Below are 17,631 nucleotides of genomic sequence, written 5' to 3' on the forward strand. Positions count from 1 at the left end.
GGTCACGTAACTATAGTGACTAATGAGTTGGTCATGCGGTTTTCTCATAGTGACGGCTGAGAAGGGCATCGAAAATTCTTTCGTTTGATATGCATCACGCCTGGGTAAAAAAGATTTCACTATGCTCGAACATTCTCACGTGACTGCAATCACTAGTGATTTGCTCATGCGAGCTCGTCATGCTGATAGCCGAATAGAGCTTTAAGACCTGAGTCATTTGATATGTAACATTCCAGGGTAGCAAAATAATTCTCCGTGCTAGAACGTGGTCACGACACTATAGCCACCAGTGACATAGTCATGCGGTCTTCTCATAGCGACATCCGAGAAGGGCTTCGAAAAACCTTTCATTTGATATGCATCATGCGTGGGTGCAAAAACAGTTCACTAAGCTCGAACATTGTCACGTGGCCAAAGTCGTTCACCTTCGTCATCCGCGCAGGCGCCTGGAACTGGGGCTCTACGGCTACAAATGTACGACTACATCGCCGCCTACAAAAGTGGCCGACTGCACGCTGACCTGGACTGTCTTTCGTGGCTGCTCCTAATTGGGACGGAGTCTCGCATTTAAAATTTCGACCGCTGCGTCGCATCGTTTCTGAATTGGCTCTGTTGACAAAGGCCGCGGCGCAGCTCCGTTGGTGGCTTGCCAAGAGTTCCCGGAATGTAAATTGTTCTTGTTTCTGGGCCGACAGAAAATAGATAACGATAGCAGACCACGCTAAATAGAAATAATCTGCCTTGAAGGCGCGGCCGGCCGCAGCGTATGCTAGCATTCAAACTGCGCGCACCTGAAACCGGAAGTTCCCTCACCCAACCGCTTGGTGCGCTACGGACAAATGAGGCGCCAGGCCCAATGGGAGTGTCCGCTCTTTATGAATCCCTTTGTCTATTAATTGGTGCGGAATCCCGCTTCGCCGACATGCCGCCCGAGCGTAAAGCAGCATGTAGAGCCCGGCGGAAGTCAGACGCTGCCGTGCCTTGACTGGTCCGCACTGAGCGGCTGAGTGCCCGCCGAGATATCGAGTCCGGCTTGATCGGCAATGGACAGCTGCCGGCCGCCGGACGGGTTCTACCGGGGCCCGTTCGACAGGTTTTCGCAGGATAATCGCTCTTTCTTGGTAGGACTTTACTCTGTCTGGAAAAACGGTTGTACAGTGGTCGTCTCGGGAGTGTGTGACAAGAGCTTACCTGTACGAGCCACTGCCTTGCCTACGCAGCCTCCGCTTTCGTTGCAAGAATGTCAGACGTTTCAGCCCTTGTATGTTTATTGTAATGCAGTATATATCACGAATTGCATTATTAATATTAATCAAATAAAATTCTCATCCGCCACCATTTCTCTCACGTGGCATTTGGGTACCAAGGGTCCCTTCTGCCCTGGTGACGGCATTTTTTGTTTCAGCTTTTCTCTTACCTGTTTTATCAGAGACTATATTCAAAGTGATAACTTCGCGTTCACCATAGTGATTACATATCCTGGCTATAGTTTATGCAGGTGCTGAAGATACCAAGGACAGAAGGGTGGCTTCGATGATGAGAAGGTTGCAGTTCACGGGTGCCATGGCCGCCTTTTTTAATACTCCATGAGCGAGGCTGTCGCTATGGAATCTGCATGCAGCGATCCAGAAATCCCGGAGGGCGACCGTCGGTGGTGTTTTTCTCCACGTTGAGAAATTCATTGAAGTCTCGCAGGAACTTAAGGTTAACCCAGTTTCCACGATATATTTTTTCTGGTAGCTCCACCTTTTGACATCCACGCCGAATTGTGTCGTCGCCAATAACAGAATAAAGAGCCAAGCCGTAATCCAGGGTGGACGCGTCGTTCCAAGTGTTGCAAACCTGCACGAGAGGCATCAGAATTTTTGGCATCAAAGAGCAAATTGTATTGCTGCAAATGAGAAGAAATATGTTAATGGGCTGAAAGAATCCTTACCACCTGAAACAACGTCTAACAAAGAGTATGTCTGTCCCAGCCCCATTTTCATGATAGTTTCTCAGGACAAAAGTGAAATTCATGATACCAAGGCCCCTTATATATATTTGATCCGGTATTAACTGATGTTTTTAGAGCGACGGCTCAACTCCTTGGGGCACAACTTCCCGTTTCGATTTGGTTGATACAGAAACCTTCAACACCTCGCAAGGTGAAAGCTACCTAAAGTGCTTGGTGGTATGGCCCAAACTATGGTAGTATGACGACGTGATCATATGACTATGATCTTCGGGAACTTGATCTTTACATTATATTTGAGACAGTGGGCACTAGATCGACAACGGCATTCAATGCCTCACAAGGTCAAACTGAACTTAACTGCGTAGAAATATGGCGCAAGCTATGATAGCATGACCACGTGATCTTGTGGCTATGTCCACATTGAGTACCTGACCTTGACCTTTGACCGTAACCCTGCCTTGATCCCTGACATTTGTATTCAGGCAGTGGTGACCATGATTAACAGAGCTTTCGTTCGTATAAGTTCACCCACGTAGAACTCCAGTAATTTTTTTTTTACTTTTCGTTAGCAGACAAAACGACAAAGCTGACGCACGACAAAAATCTATGATGTCAAGGGTCGTGCATATTAATACAGTACTTGTTCCCAATTTTCTGCTCTGAACAAGTTGGGGGCTTCTTAAACTTTCTTTTCCTCGATGTTTAAGGAAGAAAATAGCCACACCTTAGGGCCAACCTGTCAACATTAATTAGTACAGCTCGTCTCCGTTCTCATATCCTCAAGCAAGCACATCAAGGTTGAATGAATATCGTTCCGGGTATGTGAGGCCAGAAGCGGCTAGTTTCTAACATTATTAAGCCTCAAGTGCTGTTAGCTATAGCTTCCATACTGGGCAAATTCAAGTCAAAATAAGTCGAACGTGAAGAACATGCGGCCCAAATTTTTTGAAATATTTAAAAAATATTTCAGAGCGGCAGGCAACAAAAATAAAACTGCGATATACTTCCGCACGTGCGCTGTTAATACAAGTTCCGCACGAACAGCAAAGGTCCTAATTCGACACATTTAGAGCATTCGGTCATATCCGCAGGGTCTGGCGTGTTTTGAGTTGCGTGTTGTTTGTCGTCTCTGGCATCTCTGCCACGTTCGTTCTGCGCTTCCAAATTTCGCTGCCAGGTTGCCGTCTTGTCCGTGCGATGGAGCGACTTTAGATAAGCGTTGGGGTTCCTATGGCGCCAAGGATAGTAGCATGGAACCTCAAATAAAGGTGAGAAGACAGCGAAACGTGTTGCCATGGCAAATGCATAGAGGTTGAGAGCTATGCCGCCGCCGTCTCTATGCGCTGCTTTCAATCATTAGCTTCTGCAGTGTGGTTGCTCTCTGCACCTCTTCCCATTTACCACCCGTGCCGCTTGCCGGCAGACACGCGGACGCTCTATGTTGGCTGAGTGACTGGGCGGCTGCCATGTGGAAGCGTGGCTATAAGATAATCGCTGTAACACACAACAAAAGCTTCGGTTGCACTATATCAAGTGAACCGATCCTAACGTTGCTCACACAGTTTTTGACGCTATGTAATATAGAAATTGCAGTATGCTTGCATTAGTTCGATGTTGGGGGCGTTCGTCGGAAATAAAACATTTTCTTGGAGCAGTTGGGTAAATAGGAATGATGGATCACTGAAAATCTTCATTTATTACAAAATCGATGTACAAATAATTTTCCTGGCAAAACGCGGGCAGAGTAACTGTGCTAACCAGTTGAGAGTATCGAAAATCTGGCAAATACGAGCAACAATAGAATACAAAATTTAAGAAGCTTTCGGCAAGAACATTGTACATTGCAGTGCGCAAATTAAACATTACATTTATTGAGAAGAATAAAATCGGTCGGTCCCATGGTGCGGAGCATATGCCGGCGGCGCGGCGCCGTGGCTGGTCGCGTGGTTCGTCACGCGGTTGGTCACGTGACCAGTCTCGTGGTTGGTCACGTGGTGCGGTTTCCAGAGGATGCGCAGACCGACGAGGCGCACGCGGCAGCTCTGGCGCGCCAGCAGTGCGCCGAGTGACGTCACTGCTACTCGCGCACGCGCAGCACGGCTCTGCAGGAGCCACGCGAAACTGCTCAACCTCGGCCAGTGTAGCTCACGCTACAAAAAGAGCGTAGCGCCTTAGTCTCACCTAGCAAATGAACTGACATTGTCGTTAAGCCTGCCAACAAAGCTGGAGGTATAGTTGTTTTACGCATAGAAGACTACATTGAGAAGGGAAACCGCGAGCTTTACAAGCGAAATTTGTTAACAAACTCTCAACAGATCTCATTACTAAACACAAGAACATCATAACAAAAACTCTGAAGAAGCTTCCCGATCAAGGGGAATTACCACAGCGAGTAAGTGACGCGCTCACGCCAAGACATGCCTCAGCGGGGCGCTTCTACATGCTCCCACAAATACACACAGAGAATCATTCATTCCTCGCACATTATAAATGCCAATATCAGAATCATTTCTGTTACCGGCAGGCTCATAGAACCGATTTCAGATTACATCGATTCTTTGATTAGACATTTAATTTCGAAAGATCCGTCTTGCATACGCGACACTAATCCTTTCCTGAAAGAATTGCCGAATGTAACATTAGCATCCCACGTGACGACGGATATCAGGGCATGGTCGGAGTATATAAGGAATACAAAATACTACCCCCCAGTCCACGTGCCATCTAGACACTTGCCAATTTTATCCCTCAACTTAGCACTTTTGAATTCAAGAACTCAGGTTATCCTCGAACTAGCAGTACAACTATGACCCCAAAAATAGCGCCAAATTGAGCGACCATATTCATGAACATTATTCAAGAAGACTTTTTTCATATCAAACAGAATAAACGTTTTAACAAACGCTTTCTAGATGACATATTCATATTTTGTACAGAAACAGACGACGAAATCATTTGGTTTATGACCTCATTTAACCACATATATCGAAATACCTTTTACATAGACACTTAGGCAATATATTAACTTCCTAGATGTTTTGGTTCGAGTTGAGGGAACTACATTAATCACCAGCGTCTACAAAAAACCCCCAGACAGGCAACAGTATCTTTATTTCAACAGTTACAACCCACGCCACGGCAGAACTTCAATCCCATACAAAGAGGCTATCAGATTTAAACAAGATTGCTCACAATCGGAAGATTTTCACGAAAATGCTAATCGCGTGCGGGACACTCTAAAGAAACATTACCCGCCCTATAGAATCAACGATGCCAGGGTGGGAGCAACTATTCATAATCATGTCTTTGGGGAATCCCGGCCAACATCAAAGCGATGTAACCGCATACTAAGCTTCAAAAACAACCTTCCAAACAGAAACAAAATCGTAATAAACACTTCATTATCATAGAACGTAGCGACCGGCTTTTCAAAATTTTCTCAACGGTCCCCAAGGTAACATACAGAAGACCAAACAATTTACAAAACCATGATGTCCATCCAACAGTGAATATGCCGAGGGCAATGGGTTACACACCATGGGGAAAAATCGATTCCAATTTTGCAAACACATCCACACTACATCAGTGGCTAAAACACAAATTCAAATTTCAAACTCTCCATCCGGGAAGATTTAGACTGCAATTCCAGCAACGCTGTTTACATGCTACATGTTTTCGAAACACCCCTCCGAGAAAGGTCACGAGAATGACAAATTTAAAGTAAAAATATTAGAGTGGCTTGAAAAACAGTTTTGAGCGCGAACAACGACAATCATATTTATTTTTAAATTTAACAGTGTGCAAAGGCGCATTAAAGAAAGCAACGGCACTCTTGTCTCTCTTACAAGGTCAGAGACCTACGAAAATACAGAAAGCACTAATGACTGCGTCATCTAAGGTCATACCTCTTTTTGTATGCTACATTTATGTTGTTATTTCCACCCCCCGTTTGGCTAATCTTCAGGTCTGGCGAACGCACCATAGCTGTCTTTTCTCCTATTTTTCTCTTTTTCTCTGGCCACCGCAGTGACTCAGTGGTTATGGCGCTCAGCTGCTGGCCCGAAAAACGCGGGTCCGATCCCGGCCGTGGCGGTGGAATTTCCATGGAGACAAAATTCTAGAGGCCCGTGTACTGTGCGGTGTCAAAGCACGTAAAGAACCCCAGGTGGTAGAAATTTCCGGAGCTCTTTACTGCGGCGTCTCTCATAGCCTGAGTCGCTTTGGGACGTGCACTGGAGGGGATGCATTGCTTGAATACTTTCGAAAGCGCATGCATTTTCACACGACACAGCCAAATTTTGTCGAGCCACAGCGGCGACGGTAATTGCATTTTGGAAATTTTAAAAACTTATATGGCTATTACCCGCGAGCGGCTACAAATCTCTAATTGCAACTAGGCTCCTAACTCTGCTAGTTAAAAAGGTAATAAAAATCAGTTAACTAGCTTACAACTTAAGACAATTGACCACTTTCCCGTGTCCACCAACATAGGTAATATACTATGCTGCAAAACCATATTTTTAACCCAAAATGCCTATTTTAGACAATTTTTGAAAGTGTTCCTTGAAATACCCAGCATATTGAATGGGAGTTCGTGCACCAGTGAACCCGGTGATACAGTTCACAAAGAGCTGAGTGGCCGGCAGCAAAAGTCTAGTTAGTCCACAATGGCAGCAATATGGAGCCGCGCGCCGGCACTTCGTCTTTAACTTCGTATGCCATGGGGGCACATCAGGCGCGTTTATCATAGTTCACAGCAATGGCCCCGGTAATGAAGAGGAGCCATGCTGTCGACCTAAGGCGATGGCAAGGGGAGTGGGTCGTAATAAGTCTTGAGGCGACAGGCATGGACAAGTTCACGGCCGCAATGACTGAAGTCCAAATAGGGTGTGAGCGGCTCCGCGATATAATTGACAAGGGACACTGACTCAACGACGCGGTAAGTGCGATGATATTCTGTGAGAAATTTCGTAGATTTTCCCGGTGTAGTGGAAGGGACCGAAAGCCAAACTAAAGATCCAGGAGAGATAATGTGCGGGGTTTGATGTGCATCGTGTTCATGGTTTCGGCGATCTTCAGATTCCGAGGTGGAAGAACGGGTCAGTTGGCGACATTCCTCGCCGTGCTTGGCGAGCTCGGAAAGGGGCGTGTATTTGGCGCCGTCCGGAGTGTAAGGCAAGATGGTATCCATCGTGGACGACGGCTCACGCCCACACAACCGGTAGAAAGGGGAAAATTCGGTGGTTGACCGGGCGGCGGTATTGCATGCGTACGTCACAAAAGGAAGGACAGCGTGCCAGTTATACTAATGTGACGAAAGTACAAGATGAGAATATTGGCGAGAGTGCGATTAAAGCGCTCAGACAGCTCGTTAGTTTGAGGGCGGAAGGCAGTGGTGGTCGATGAATGATGCGGCACTCCTTGAGGAGGGCGTCCACCACGTGCGAAAGAAAGACACGACCTCGGCCACTAAGAAACTCGCGCGGCGCACCGTGGCGAAGAACAAAATTGTGCAGAAGGAAGAGAGCGACGTCGCGAGCAGTGGCAGTGGGTAGGGCGGCGGTCTCTGCATATCGGGTTAGGTGGTGGACACCAGCCATTGTAGAGCGGTTCCCACAGAACGTGCAGGAGAGCGGGCCATAGAGGTCGACGCCAACACGATTGAATGGGCAGGCCGGGCACGGTAATGGCTGGAAGGGGTCGCTGTTGGCAGTCGATGCAGGAGCGGACGTATTTGCGAATGTACCCGTCCATTCCCCGCCATTATTAACGTTTAGAGATTTTTTGGAACGTCTTCAACACACCAGCATGTGCGCACTGTGGGTCAACGTTACAAGAAGCACAACTCTCAGAACGTAAAAGGCGAGGAATCGCGAGGAGCCACCGTCGGCCATGTGGAGTGTATTTAGTTGAGGCGGTAGAGCGAAGGGTAGAATGCGGTGCTTGGCGGCGGAGAGGGCGCGAAGGCACAGCGGTGTGGGCGTTGGTCACGACGTCGATGATCGATGCGAGCCGTGGGTCTTTTCGCTGTACCGCAAGCATATCAGAGGCGGTAGAAGGCGGGAGGACGGGATCTGCTACCGATGAGCAAGCAGCGGCGCTGGGAAGAGGGTATCGAGATAGAGCGTCGGCGTCCATGTGGTTGCGGCCAGAGCGAATACAACGCGGATGTCGAACTCCCGAAGGCGGGGAGCCCATCAAGCGAGGCGGTCGGCCGGGTCTTTAAAGGGGCAGTGAAGGTTGTGGCATTTCTGGGATATTAAAGCACTCCATTTCACAATTAGTGTCCAGCAAAAAATTTTTAAATGCGCTTGTAGAAGCTGAGTTATCTGTAGTCAAAATTTGAATTTTAGCGTCTTCGCGCCTTTATCTCTCTTCTCGTCGCTGTTGGCACGCTGGAAGGTAGGCGCTCCTCCGCCCCCCTCCCCCCCCCCCCCTTCCCTTGAAGCGGAGCTTCCCGACCCACCGGAGCTAAGCGGCTTATTGGCCGCGGCCACGCTAGCTGCCTGACGTCTGAAAAAAATCCAACCAAAGGCCACCTCTTACCCTGTATACGCAGGCACGAGCGACGGATGAGGGTGCGAGCATGAAAAAATCGCCGGAAGGGCTCGCCAACTTTCGCGCGTTATTGCGAGTCGTCTGCTGCGTGTAGAAGAGAATTATTTGGCTCTGGTTTTCATGAAAACACAGCGCAGTGATTAAGTGATCTAATGTGCTCTTCTCGAAAGGCGTTTCCGAACCCCTTTAAGAGACGACAAGACAAGCGCGTGATCGTCTGTGACGACATCAAACTGGCGGCTGTACAGATAGGGTTGAAATTTCGTGAGTGCCCACACGATCGCTAAACATTCCTTCTCCGGAACGGAACAGTTGCATTCAGCCTTGCTGAGCACCCGACTCGCGTACGCAACTATGTATTCTTTAAAACCATCCTTCCGCTGAGGCAGGACCGCTCCGAGGGCGACGCCACTTTCATCCGTATGTACCTTGGTAGGGACTTTCGGGTCCTAGTAGCGAAGTTTGGGATGCGCGGTGAGAAGACGGCGCAACGTGGTGAACGCATCTTCTGATTCGGGTGACGAAGCGAACAGGTGGTTTTCTGTTCTAAGCAGTTTCGTGAGTGGCGCAATTATCGACGCAAAATTGTGGTGAAAGCGCCGAAATTAGGAGCACAGACCAATAATGCTCCAAAGCTGCTTGACTGATGTCGGTTTAGGAAAGCTCTGCAACAACGCGAAGTTTGGCCTGAAGAGAGAGAACGCCTTCCTCAGTGACAATGTGACTCAAGATGGTTAGCTGCCGGGTGCCGAAGTGGCACTTCTTCAGATTCAACTGCAGGCCTGCGTCGGTGAGGTAAGTCAGAACCAGCTGCAGGAGCGTGAAATGCGCGGAGAAATTGACCGAAAAGACAATGGTGTTGTCCTAGAAGCATATTCACGCGTGCACACGTGCGCCTTTAGCTTGCGTAAGTCGTTATTCATCATTCTTTTGAATGTGGCTGGAGCAATGCACAGGCCGAATGGCAAAACGGTGAACTCGTAAAGGCCGTCGGGTTTAACGAACGCGGTCTTCTCTCGGTCAGCGGCGGCCAACCTGCCAGTAGCCCGAACGCAAGTCAAGGGAGACGTACTCTGCGCCTTGGAGACAATCAAGAGCGTCGCCGATGCGAGGGAGCGGATAATTGTCTTTGTGGGTAATTCTGTTGAATTGCCGGTAATCGACGCAAAATCTGATAAAAACGTCCTTCTTCTTGGCCAGCACCAGCGGAGCAGACCAAGGGTTGTGATAGGGACAGATGGCGCCACGGTGCAGCATGTCCGCAACTTGCTCACTTATCACTTGACGCTCAGCCGCACACAAGCGATAGGGTCGCTGCCGAAAAGGCGTGCGGGAGCCGGTCTCACTGCGATGAGCCACGGTTGATGTTCGGCCTAAAGGCTGATGGGCTGCATCGAATGCGGTGCAGAACGTGTGGAAAAGGACTGAGAGCTGCTCACGGTAGGTGGACGGAAGATTGTCGTCGATAGCGGCACGGAAAATTTCGTCAGGGTCAAGTTCACTAGCGGGCTCGGAATGCATGGAGTTTACTGAGGGACTGCTGGTATCTCGTGGACACTGAGGCCAGAGAGAAGCCAGGCAGGTTGAATGCATCCAGGGGACTTCCCATGAAACAGGCTAAGGGGACACGGGGACGGATTCTAGAGCAGCATCTTCGTTACAACCTGGCCGACATCGAGGACAGTATCAAGTAGTGGCAGGTTCTTGTGGCATGAAAAGGAAGCAGATGGCGTAAACAGAGTGGTGTCATCCGATGTGGCATGGCACTACAGGGAAACAAGGGCATATGCTTCCCGCGCATCTTCGACGTCTTCAACGACGGTGACCTTGAGTGGCCAGGGGGCAGAGGTTTCAGTAGTAAACTCGTCAGACAAACAAAATATTCAACTTCTGCGCAGGCGCAATCGATGACAACCATGTTGTTTTGTGACAGGAAGTTCCGCCCGGGAATTGCGTACTATGAGCATGATGACACCACCAAGAATTGGAGCGTATAAACCCCGTTGTGTCTCAAGACAGTGCGGGCAGGGCAATTGTTTTTTTTAGCCTGATCTAACCTCTATATAATATATCATCAATGATGACCCACGCTGTGCATGACGCCAGAAGGGCAATGCGCTGTTCACTAGAGGTGCGGAGTGAGATACCAGGGAATGATGTCTTCACTTTGCGCGAACGGCGGCTGTTTTTCGTGACTCACTGATGCCGAGGCACCCGTGTGGATAAGCGCATGTACCGGCAGTCCGTCCACGATGACATCAATGGCGTTGCGTGGGGAGCGCGAAGGCCTTGAACTGTTCTAACAGCTTGCAGTTCTTGCCTCTGGAACTGCGGAACTTACGTTCCCTCTTCAAAAGAGGGAGGGCGACGGCGCATCGGTGACAGTGAGCGGCGACGTGCTGATGGAGAACGTCGGGTTTCATAAGGGCGGTGGCGGTCATTGGTGTGCCCGTCAAGAGGCGAGGAAGGAGGAGGCGAACAAAGCATCTGACATGGATGCAGAGTGATTGAGATGGTTGGCGAGGCCATGCAATGGCGACAGTGGCGGGCGATATGCACTGGGGACCCATTCGAGTAAAATATTGTGCAATTATCCGATGTGCGCCACGGGGTGTAAAGCCGCGGCGGAGACGGAGGAGAAACCGGTGCAGATCGCACCGGCGGGGCTGGGGCGCTGGACGGTTTGACGGTCTGGAATAGCTACGGGCAAGGAGCGTGCCACCATTTCTGCGCAGGTCATCCGGGCGGGTATCGGAGGTGGCTAGTGATACTGAGCCTCGGCGTAGGCTAATGGAGTAACCAAAGGAACTTGATGTGCAGTAAGAAGAGATTCGGCGACTTCATGGCGGATGACCTCCTGCAATGGCGCCACCAGAGGAGATGCACCGTGGTATTGAAGAGCATCAATGAGAGCTGACGTTCGACTTCCTCCCAAACAAAGCGCTTGATCTGCTTTTACAGTGGCGCCGGGTCAGTGTCAGACGCGAGAGCAGCAAGAGATTCCTAAGTAGAACGTTCAGTTGGGCAAGTTGGTGCAGATGCATACTTTGTGTGTGTTTTTTCTTTTATTAGCACGAGACGTTGCTAATAAAACCTTAGTTGAGAGTCAGCGCTCGTCCCGTGTCCGTCTTGTTCTTGTCCGACGTTGTTCGCGCTGTTTTACAGACGAAGAGATTCCTGCTGCGAGAGCAGAGAACAGGTGAGAATACGTCGCTTCGCAAGTTCGTCCTGGCCTCGAGGACGGCCACGGGGTGCGGAGCAAATGCCGGCGGAGCGGCGCTAAGGCTGATCACGTGATCAGTCACGTGGTTGGTCACGTGGGGCGGCTCCCAGAGGATGCGCCCGCCGGCGAGGCACGCGCGGCGGCTTCTTCACACCAGCTGTGCGCCTTGTGACGTCAATGGTCCTCGCGCATGCGCAGCACAGCTCTCCAGGGGCCACGCGAGACTGCTCAACTACAGCCAGTGTAGCTTACGGCAAAAAATTGGCTGTAGTCTAGCTCTGTTTAAACCTGGTAGGTATGGTAGGTAGCGAGAGCTACAGGTCTTGACTACGCTTAGGCTTCGCTGTGGTTAAGCGACGTAAAGTTCCTGATGATTTACTTGCCTAATCTCTGTCTATGCTTGCTTCGTTCCAACGCTGAAGTATGGCTTCCATCAGAGACGCCAAAGTCGCCTCGTCGTCTACAACCGTCGTAGATTCACTGTCGGAGGCTAAGCGAGCTTGTCTAGCCACGTCGTCATTACGACGCTTATCGAGACGTTCGACATGCTCTTTTTCGGTCTCTTTGGCACGCTGTCTCGTCCTTGTTTTGTTTTGACGCCGATGTCTCGTTTCTTTCAGCCTAGCCGACTCATCGTTCTCCATAACGACCGAAGCACTTGGCAGCGTTTCTTGGTCGCCGCGTCAGCATGGGGGCTACTGGCGTCGCCGGAGGCGACAATTCGGCGCTTGGAGCCAGGCGACGCAGAGAGACGCAGATATCTGGCGAACCCAGATCTCAGCGTCGGCGCCGGAAATACCTCGTAGGTGGGGATCGGTCGAGCCAAAAGCCGCGGCTCGTTCTTGCGAATGCAGCAGCGCCCCTTCTGTACCCTTGCTATTGTCCCCTTTGCCCTGCATAAGGTTCTCGTCGCCACTGAATGGGACGATTAGCTACGGACGGGATAATTGAGAGACTTTACCCACGATGTCTCGCCACCCACCTCTGGAGACGCCAGCTCGTATGCCCTCATGTGTTTGGTAGCCCTCAACTAAGGGCTGCGAGAGACGACGCCGGTAGGCGCTACGCTGACGTGACGCCGAACAAACGCTGCGGGTCGCCTAACTCTATGCCGAACCGTATGTATTTGCACACTGCGGCAGTCCCGCTCCCTCTACTACGCATGCGCACAACTGGCGAGGCGAGCAGCGTCTGCGCCACGACGAGCGCAACGGCGGAGTGACGTGATGCCAGCTGGCGCGCCGAGCGGCGCGACCATGCTGAAGAGGCGAAGCGGCTACAGTAATGTATCTCTCGCTACAAAAATGGACAAAAAGGCCGACACGTGGTAATGTCGGCTTCGTGGCTTCGTAACCATAGGTTCGCAACGTACGAACGATGGAATATAACGTTGTTGAGTTTCAGTGCATCATGCCACTTGTTATGGATGCTCACCCGCTCTTAGCATGCCAACCAATCCTCGACGAAATTGTCCCCTGTGCCGCTGAAGAGAGAGGGATCACGCTGGCGCAAAGCTCCAGCCCAGAGAACGGTCGAGGCAGGTGGGGCTGGACTGGGCACGGAGTCGTCAGGCATGGCGGTCGGCGGGAGAATACGGCTGCAAAACTTCAGGACATCAGATGATCGCTGTCTACATCAAATGAAAGGTGGTTCGTGCACCAGTGAACCCGGCGAGACAGTTCACAAACAGCTCGGCGGCCATATATATATATATATATATATATATATATATATATATATATATATATATATATATATATATATATATATATATATATATCGCGTCCAGTGCTCTACCAACTACGGCGGCTGTCCAATCTGCTGCTTTCCTGCGTATTTATGTTTTACGTGTAAGCGAACCTTGAGAGGGTCCACCAGCGCCACCCTTGTCCATGTGTATGAGAACTACATAATTAAACAGCGCCACCCTTGTTCATGTGTATGTAAAATAAATATATTTATTTTACATGCACATGGACAAGGTTGGCGCTATTTAGAAATAAACGTATTTATTTTACATAGACATGGACAAGGGCGGCGCTGGTGAACTCTCTCAAATTTCTGTTTATTGGGTTTTGATTTATGGGGGTTTAATGTCCTAAAGCGACTCAGGCTATGAGAGACGCCTTAGTGAAAGGCTCCAGAAATTTCGACCACCTGGGGTTCTTTAACGTGCAGACATCGCACAGCACACGGGCGTCTAGAATTTTGTCTCAGCGAAATTCGACCCCCACGGCCGGGGTCCAACCCGCGTCTTTTGGTCCAGCAGCCGAGTGGAACAGTCCTACGAGTAGCTGCATCCAAAGCTTGAGATTCTCCATGTGCACAGCAAGAACGCTAGGTTTTTGCACCCGTAAGAATGTCCTCCCGCCCGGAGACTTGGTTTTGTTGGGTGGTGTTCAGCTTTCTTCCGGCCACGGAAGAAGACTGTGCAAGTTGCTCAGAGCGGAATGGCAGCAACGGGTGTGAGTGTACAGGGAGCATCTCAAGCTTCGGATGCAGCAATCCGTAGGGCCGGTCCACTCGATCAACCAATGGCATCAGCTGTCAAGGTGTATCGACCGCACCACAGAGTTCCTTCGGCAGCAAACGCTCTTTCCTGCATTCGTGCGTTGCTGCCGAAGAAGGATGCACCTACCGCACAACAGATCCACACCACTGAGAGCGTCCCGTTTCCTGGGTACGTCAGGAAAGTCCTGAGCTTGGGGCCCAAGTTTGCAGTGAGTGCTCTGTGTTGTGTCCTCTATTCTCTGTCCAGTCTGTCGCGCTGTTACGCATTATTTCTGTGTGCCTTATTTCTTTTTTGGATTCATGTAAACATGCCTTTGCACGTGGTCCCCGTGTGGGAACCTCATCTCGTTTTAGCGGCTCGCTTGTCGCTATGTGGAACCACTTTAGGCAGTTGGAACCTGTGCCTCTTTTGGAGTCGCACGGGGCCAGAAATACGCGGCTAGAGGAGTACTGACACCAACAATTCGGAGACACTTCCCTTCTTTTAAGCCCCCACCATATTTTTTTCTTTCTTGGTTTTTCTATCTCTTTTTTCTGATCGAAGTAGCCGCGTGCCGGGGCACAGCCCGGCCTGCCTCTTTCACCTCGTGGTGTGTGTTTGTGTGCAGTGAGTTCATGCCTACGCGACTCGCCGCCTTGCTTCCCTATCAAGTGGTAGGTGTCTTTGCTGTGTTGCGCTCTCTCTCCCCCTTTTTCATTATTTTTCTTTATTTTTCTTCTTTTCTAAGCCCTCTGTGTGCCAAGTCCTATGCTATAAGAAGATAAGAAGACGTGTCCATGTACTGTATGATCATTCTTGAAAAAGGTCGGTCCTCCGATCGAAACGTAGAGTAAAATAAGTTTCCTTAAACGAAGTGTATATTTTGCTACGCATTATATTAAGCAGTCAAGTACGTCATGTTTTCGCATCTCTCTCTCTCTCTATTAAGGAAGCCAGCAGTCCCCAAAAGCAAGGTGCACAAGAGGATGTATCTATTTATCTTGATTTATTTTTTAATTTCTAGTGCTGATCAATAAGATAATACATATATTAATCCTGCGCTTAAAGAAAATAACTGATAAAGCAATCGAAAAAACAACCATGCCGCCGGTGTGGGATCCGAACCCACGACTTCAAATATCGCGTCCCACCGGCGGCATGGTTGTTTGTTCTGCAGCTTTATAAGTAATATTCCTTAAGCGACAGATTAATTTATGCAAGATTCTCCCATTGATCAGCACTACAAACTAAAATATAGATACAGTCCCTCGTGCACCTTGGTCCTTGATTTGAGTGACTATTAGCTTCTTTAATATGTTTATCAAATGAGCACTTCATTTCCTTATATATATATATATATATATATATATATATATATATATATATATATATATATATATATATATTCAAGGTAATGAAGGACTCGTTTCATAAACTTCTGAAGGGACCCAACAGTCACCGATATCAAGGTGCATAGGGGAGTGTTTTAATTTTTTTAATGTGTAGTACTGATCAATGGGATAATAATACTTCGATTAATATATCGCTTAAAAAATTACTTCTAAAGCACCAGAAAAACCAACCATGCCGCTGGTGGGATCCAAACCCACGACCTCCGAATATCGCGTCCGGTGCTCTACCAACTGAGCTACGGCGACGGCTGTCCAATCTGCTGCTCTCGTGGGTATTTATGTTTATTGAGTGTAAGCGAACGAGGGTGGCGCTGGTGAACACTCTCAAGGTTCGCTTACACCCAATAAAAATAAATACCCAGGAGAGCAGCAGACTGAATAGCCGTTGGCGTAGCTCAGTTGGTTGAGCACCGAACTCGGTATTCGGAGGTCGTGGGTTTGGATCCCGCCAGCGTCATGGTTGTTTTTTCTGCTGCTTTATGTCAATTTATTTAAGCGATAGATAAGTCGAAGTATTATTATCCCACTGATCAGCACTACACCTTAAAAAAATAATTAAAACACTCCCTTATGCACCTTGATTTCGGTGACTGTTCGCTCCCTTTATAAGTTTATCAAACGAGCCCCCTATTTCCTTAACTTTGCCTCCTAATAGCTTAACGAGGGTCTCGGTACTGGCAGTCTTGATGCCATAGGTAGCATAAGAGGGCTCTCGCACAGTGTCCGCCCTCGCCGTTAGATGACGTTCCACGTCACACTCGCGGTAAAACAGGATGTGCTACGTATGCCGCTATGGACGAGGGTGGCGCTGGTGAACACTCTCAAGGTTCGCTTACACCTAATAAACACAAATACCCACGAGAGCAGCAGATTGGACAGCCGTCGCCGTAGCTCAGTTGGTAGAGCACCGGACGCGATATTCGGAGGTTGTGGGTTCGGATCCCACCAGCGGCATGGTTGTTTTTTCTTCTGCTTTGTAAGTAATTTTCTTTAAGCGATAGAATAATCAAAGTAATATTATCCCACTGATCAGCACTACATATTAAAAAAAATTTAGAACACTCCCCTATGCACCTTGATTACGGTGACTGTTTACTTCCTTCATAAGTATATATATATTGTAAGGAAGACGACGAGCATATGCGCGAGCGGCATGGTCATCGCCTTGTGCACGCTCTTGGTTGGACTAGCTGACCTCGGACTGCAGTTTGCCCTGCTTCCGTTAAGAAGTTTTTCAGAAAAAAACCTCACCTTACTTTTTGTGGAGGTGCGGGGTGACATCCTCTCGCCCTGCAACTCCGCAACCGAACGCTACCCCCTACCGCGATGCCTAACCACCAAGCCGTCCGTGAGCCCGGCCGCCGTCGTCTGTGCTGGTTCTCTCCGCCAGCGAGACCAAGCCATCTTCAGTGGCATGGACGACCATGATTTTCAGTATTGGCTCGCAGCGTATGAGTGGGTGAGCGCATAGAACAAGTGGGACGCGGAATGGAAACTGAACAATTTGATTTTATATCTGACGGGCGCTGCGTGTGTTTTTTGCGCGAGACCTGCGCACCGTCAAGGAAGTCGTCACCTTGTGTTAAAGCTTCAAAGAACTACGCAAGCAGAGGGCTCTGACACGCAACCACACCACGAACGTCGATACGCTTGCTGGCCTGAACGATGCAAAAGAGCAGTCATCGCTCCTGCCGCACATCAAGAGCTTCATCCGAGAAGCTGCTCGCCAGCTCTCGCATATTTCGCGCCATCAAGAGCCCTCGCCACACCTAACTCCGAATTTGCGGCACATGATTCAAGAACAAGTCGATGAGGCTCTCCCGCAAGCCCCTCAGCCCACACCTCTTGCGGCCTCACTTACATATGCGGACGTTGTTGCGCGACCTCGTCCACCTACCTTTGCTCCGCCTCCTGGTCCCGTTCGAGAGCCCGCTTCTTGTATTCCGCCGCCGGCTCATCTGCGAACCTCCTGGGGCACGCCTGATAATAA

At 49.4% G+C, this 17,631-nt stretch overlaps 1 protein-coding gene across 1 annotated transcript in view; it reads right to left on the reverse strand.

Moving 5' to 3' along the window:
* Positions 1-1,484: 1,484 nt before the first annotated feature.
* The window catches only part of LOC144135085 (uncharacterized), a 942,878-nt gene continuing 926,731 nt past the window's right edge, over positions 1,485-17,631 (reverse strand). Inside the window, exon 10 of the mRNA XM_077667844.1 lies at positions 1,485-1,842. Coding sequence (XP_077523970.1) covers positions 1,603-1,842 — 240 coding nt within the window. The 3' untranslated portion in view covers positions 1,485-1,602. The remainder of the gene's footprint in view (positions 1,843-17,631) is intronic.

Source organism: Amblyomma americanum, chromosome 5, assembly GCF_052857255.1.
Source record: "Amblyomma americanum isolate KBUSLIRL-KWMA chromosome 5, ASM5285725v1, whole genome shotgun sequence".
Classification (NCBI taxonomy): Eukaryota; Metazoa; Arthropoda; class Arachnida; order Ixodida; family Ixodidae; genus Amblyomma; species Amblyomma americanum.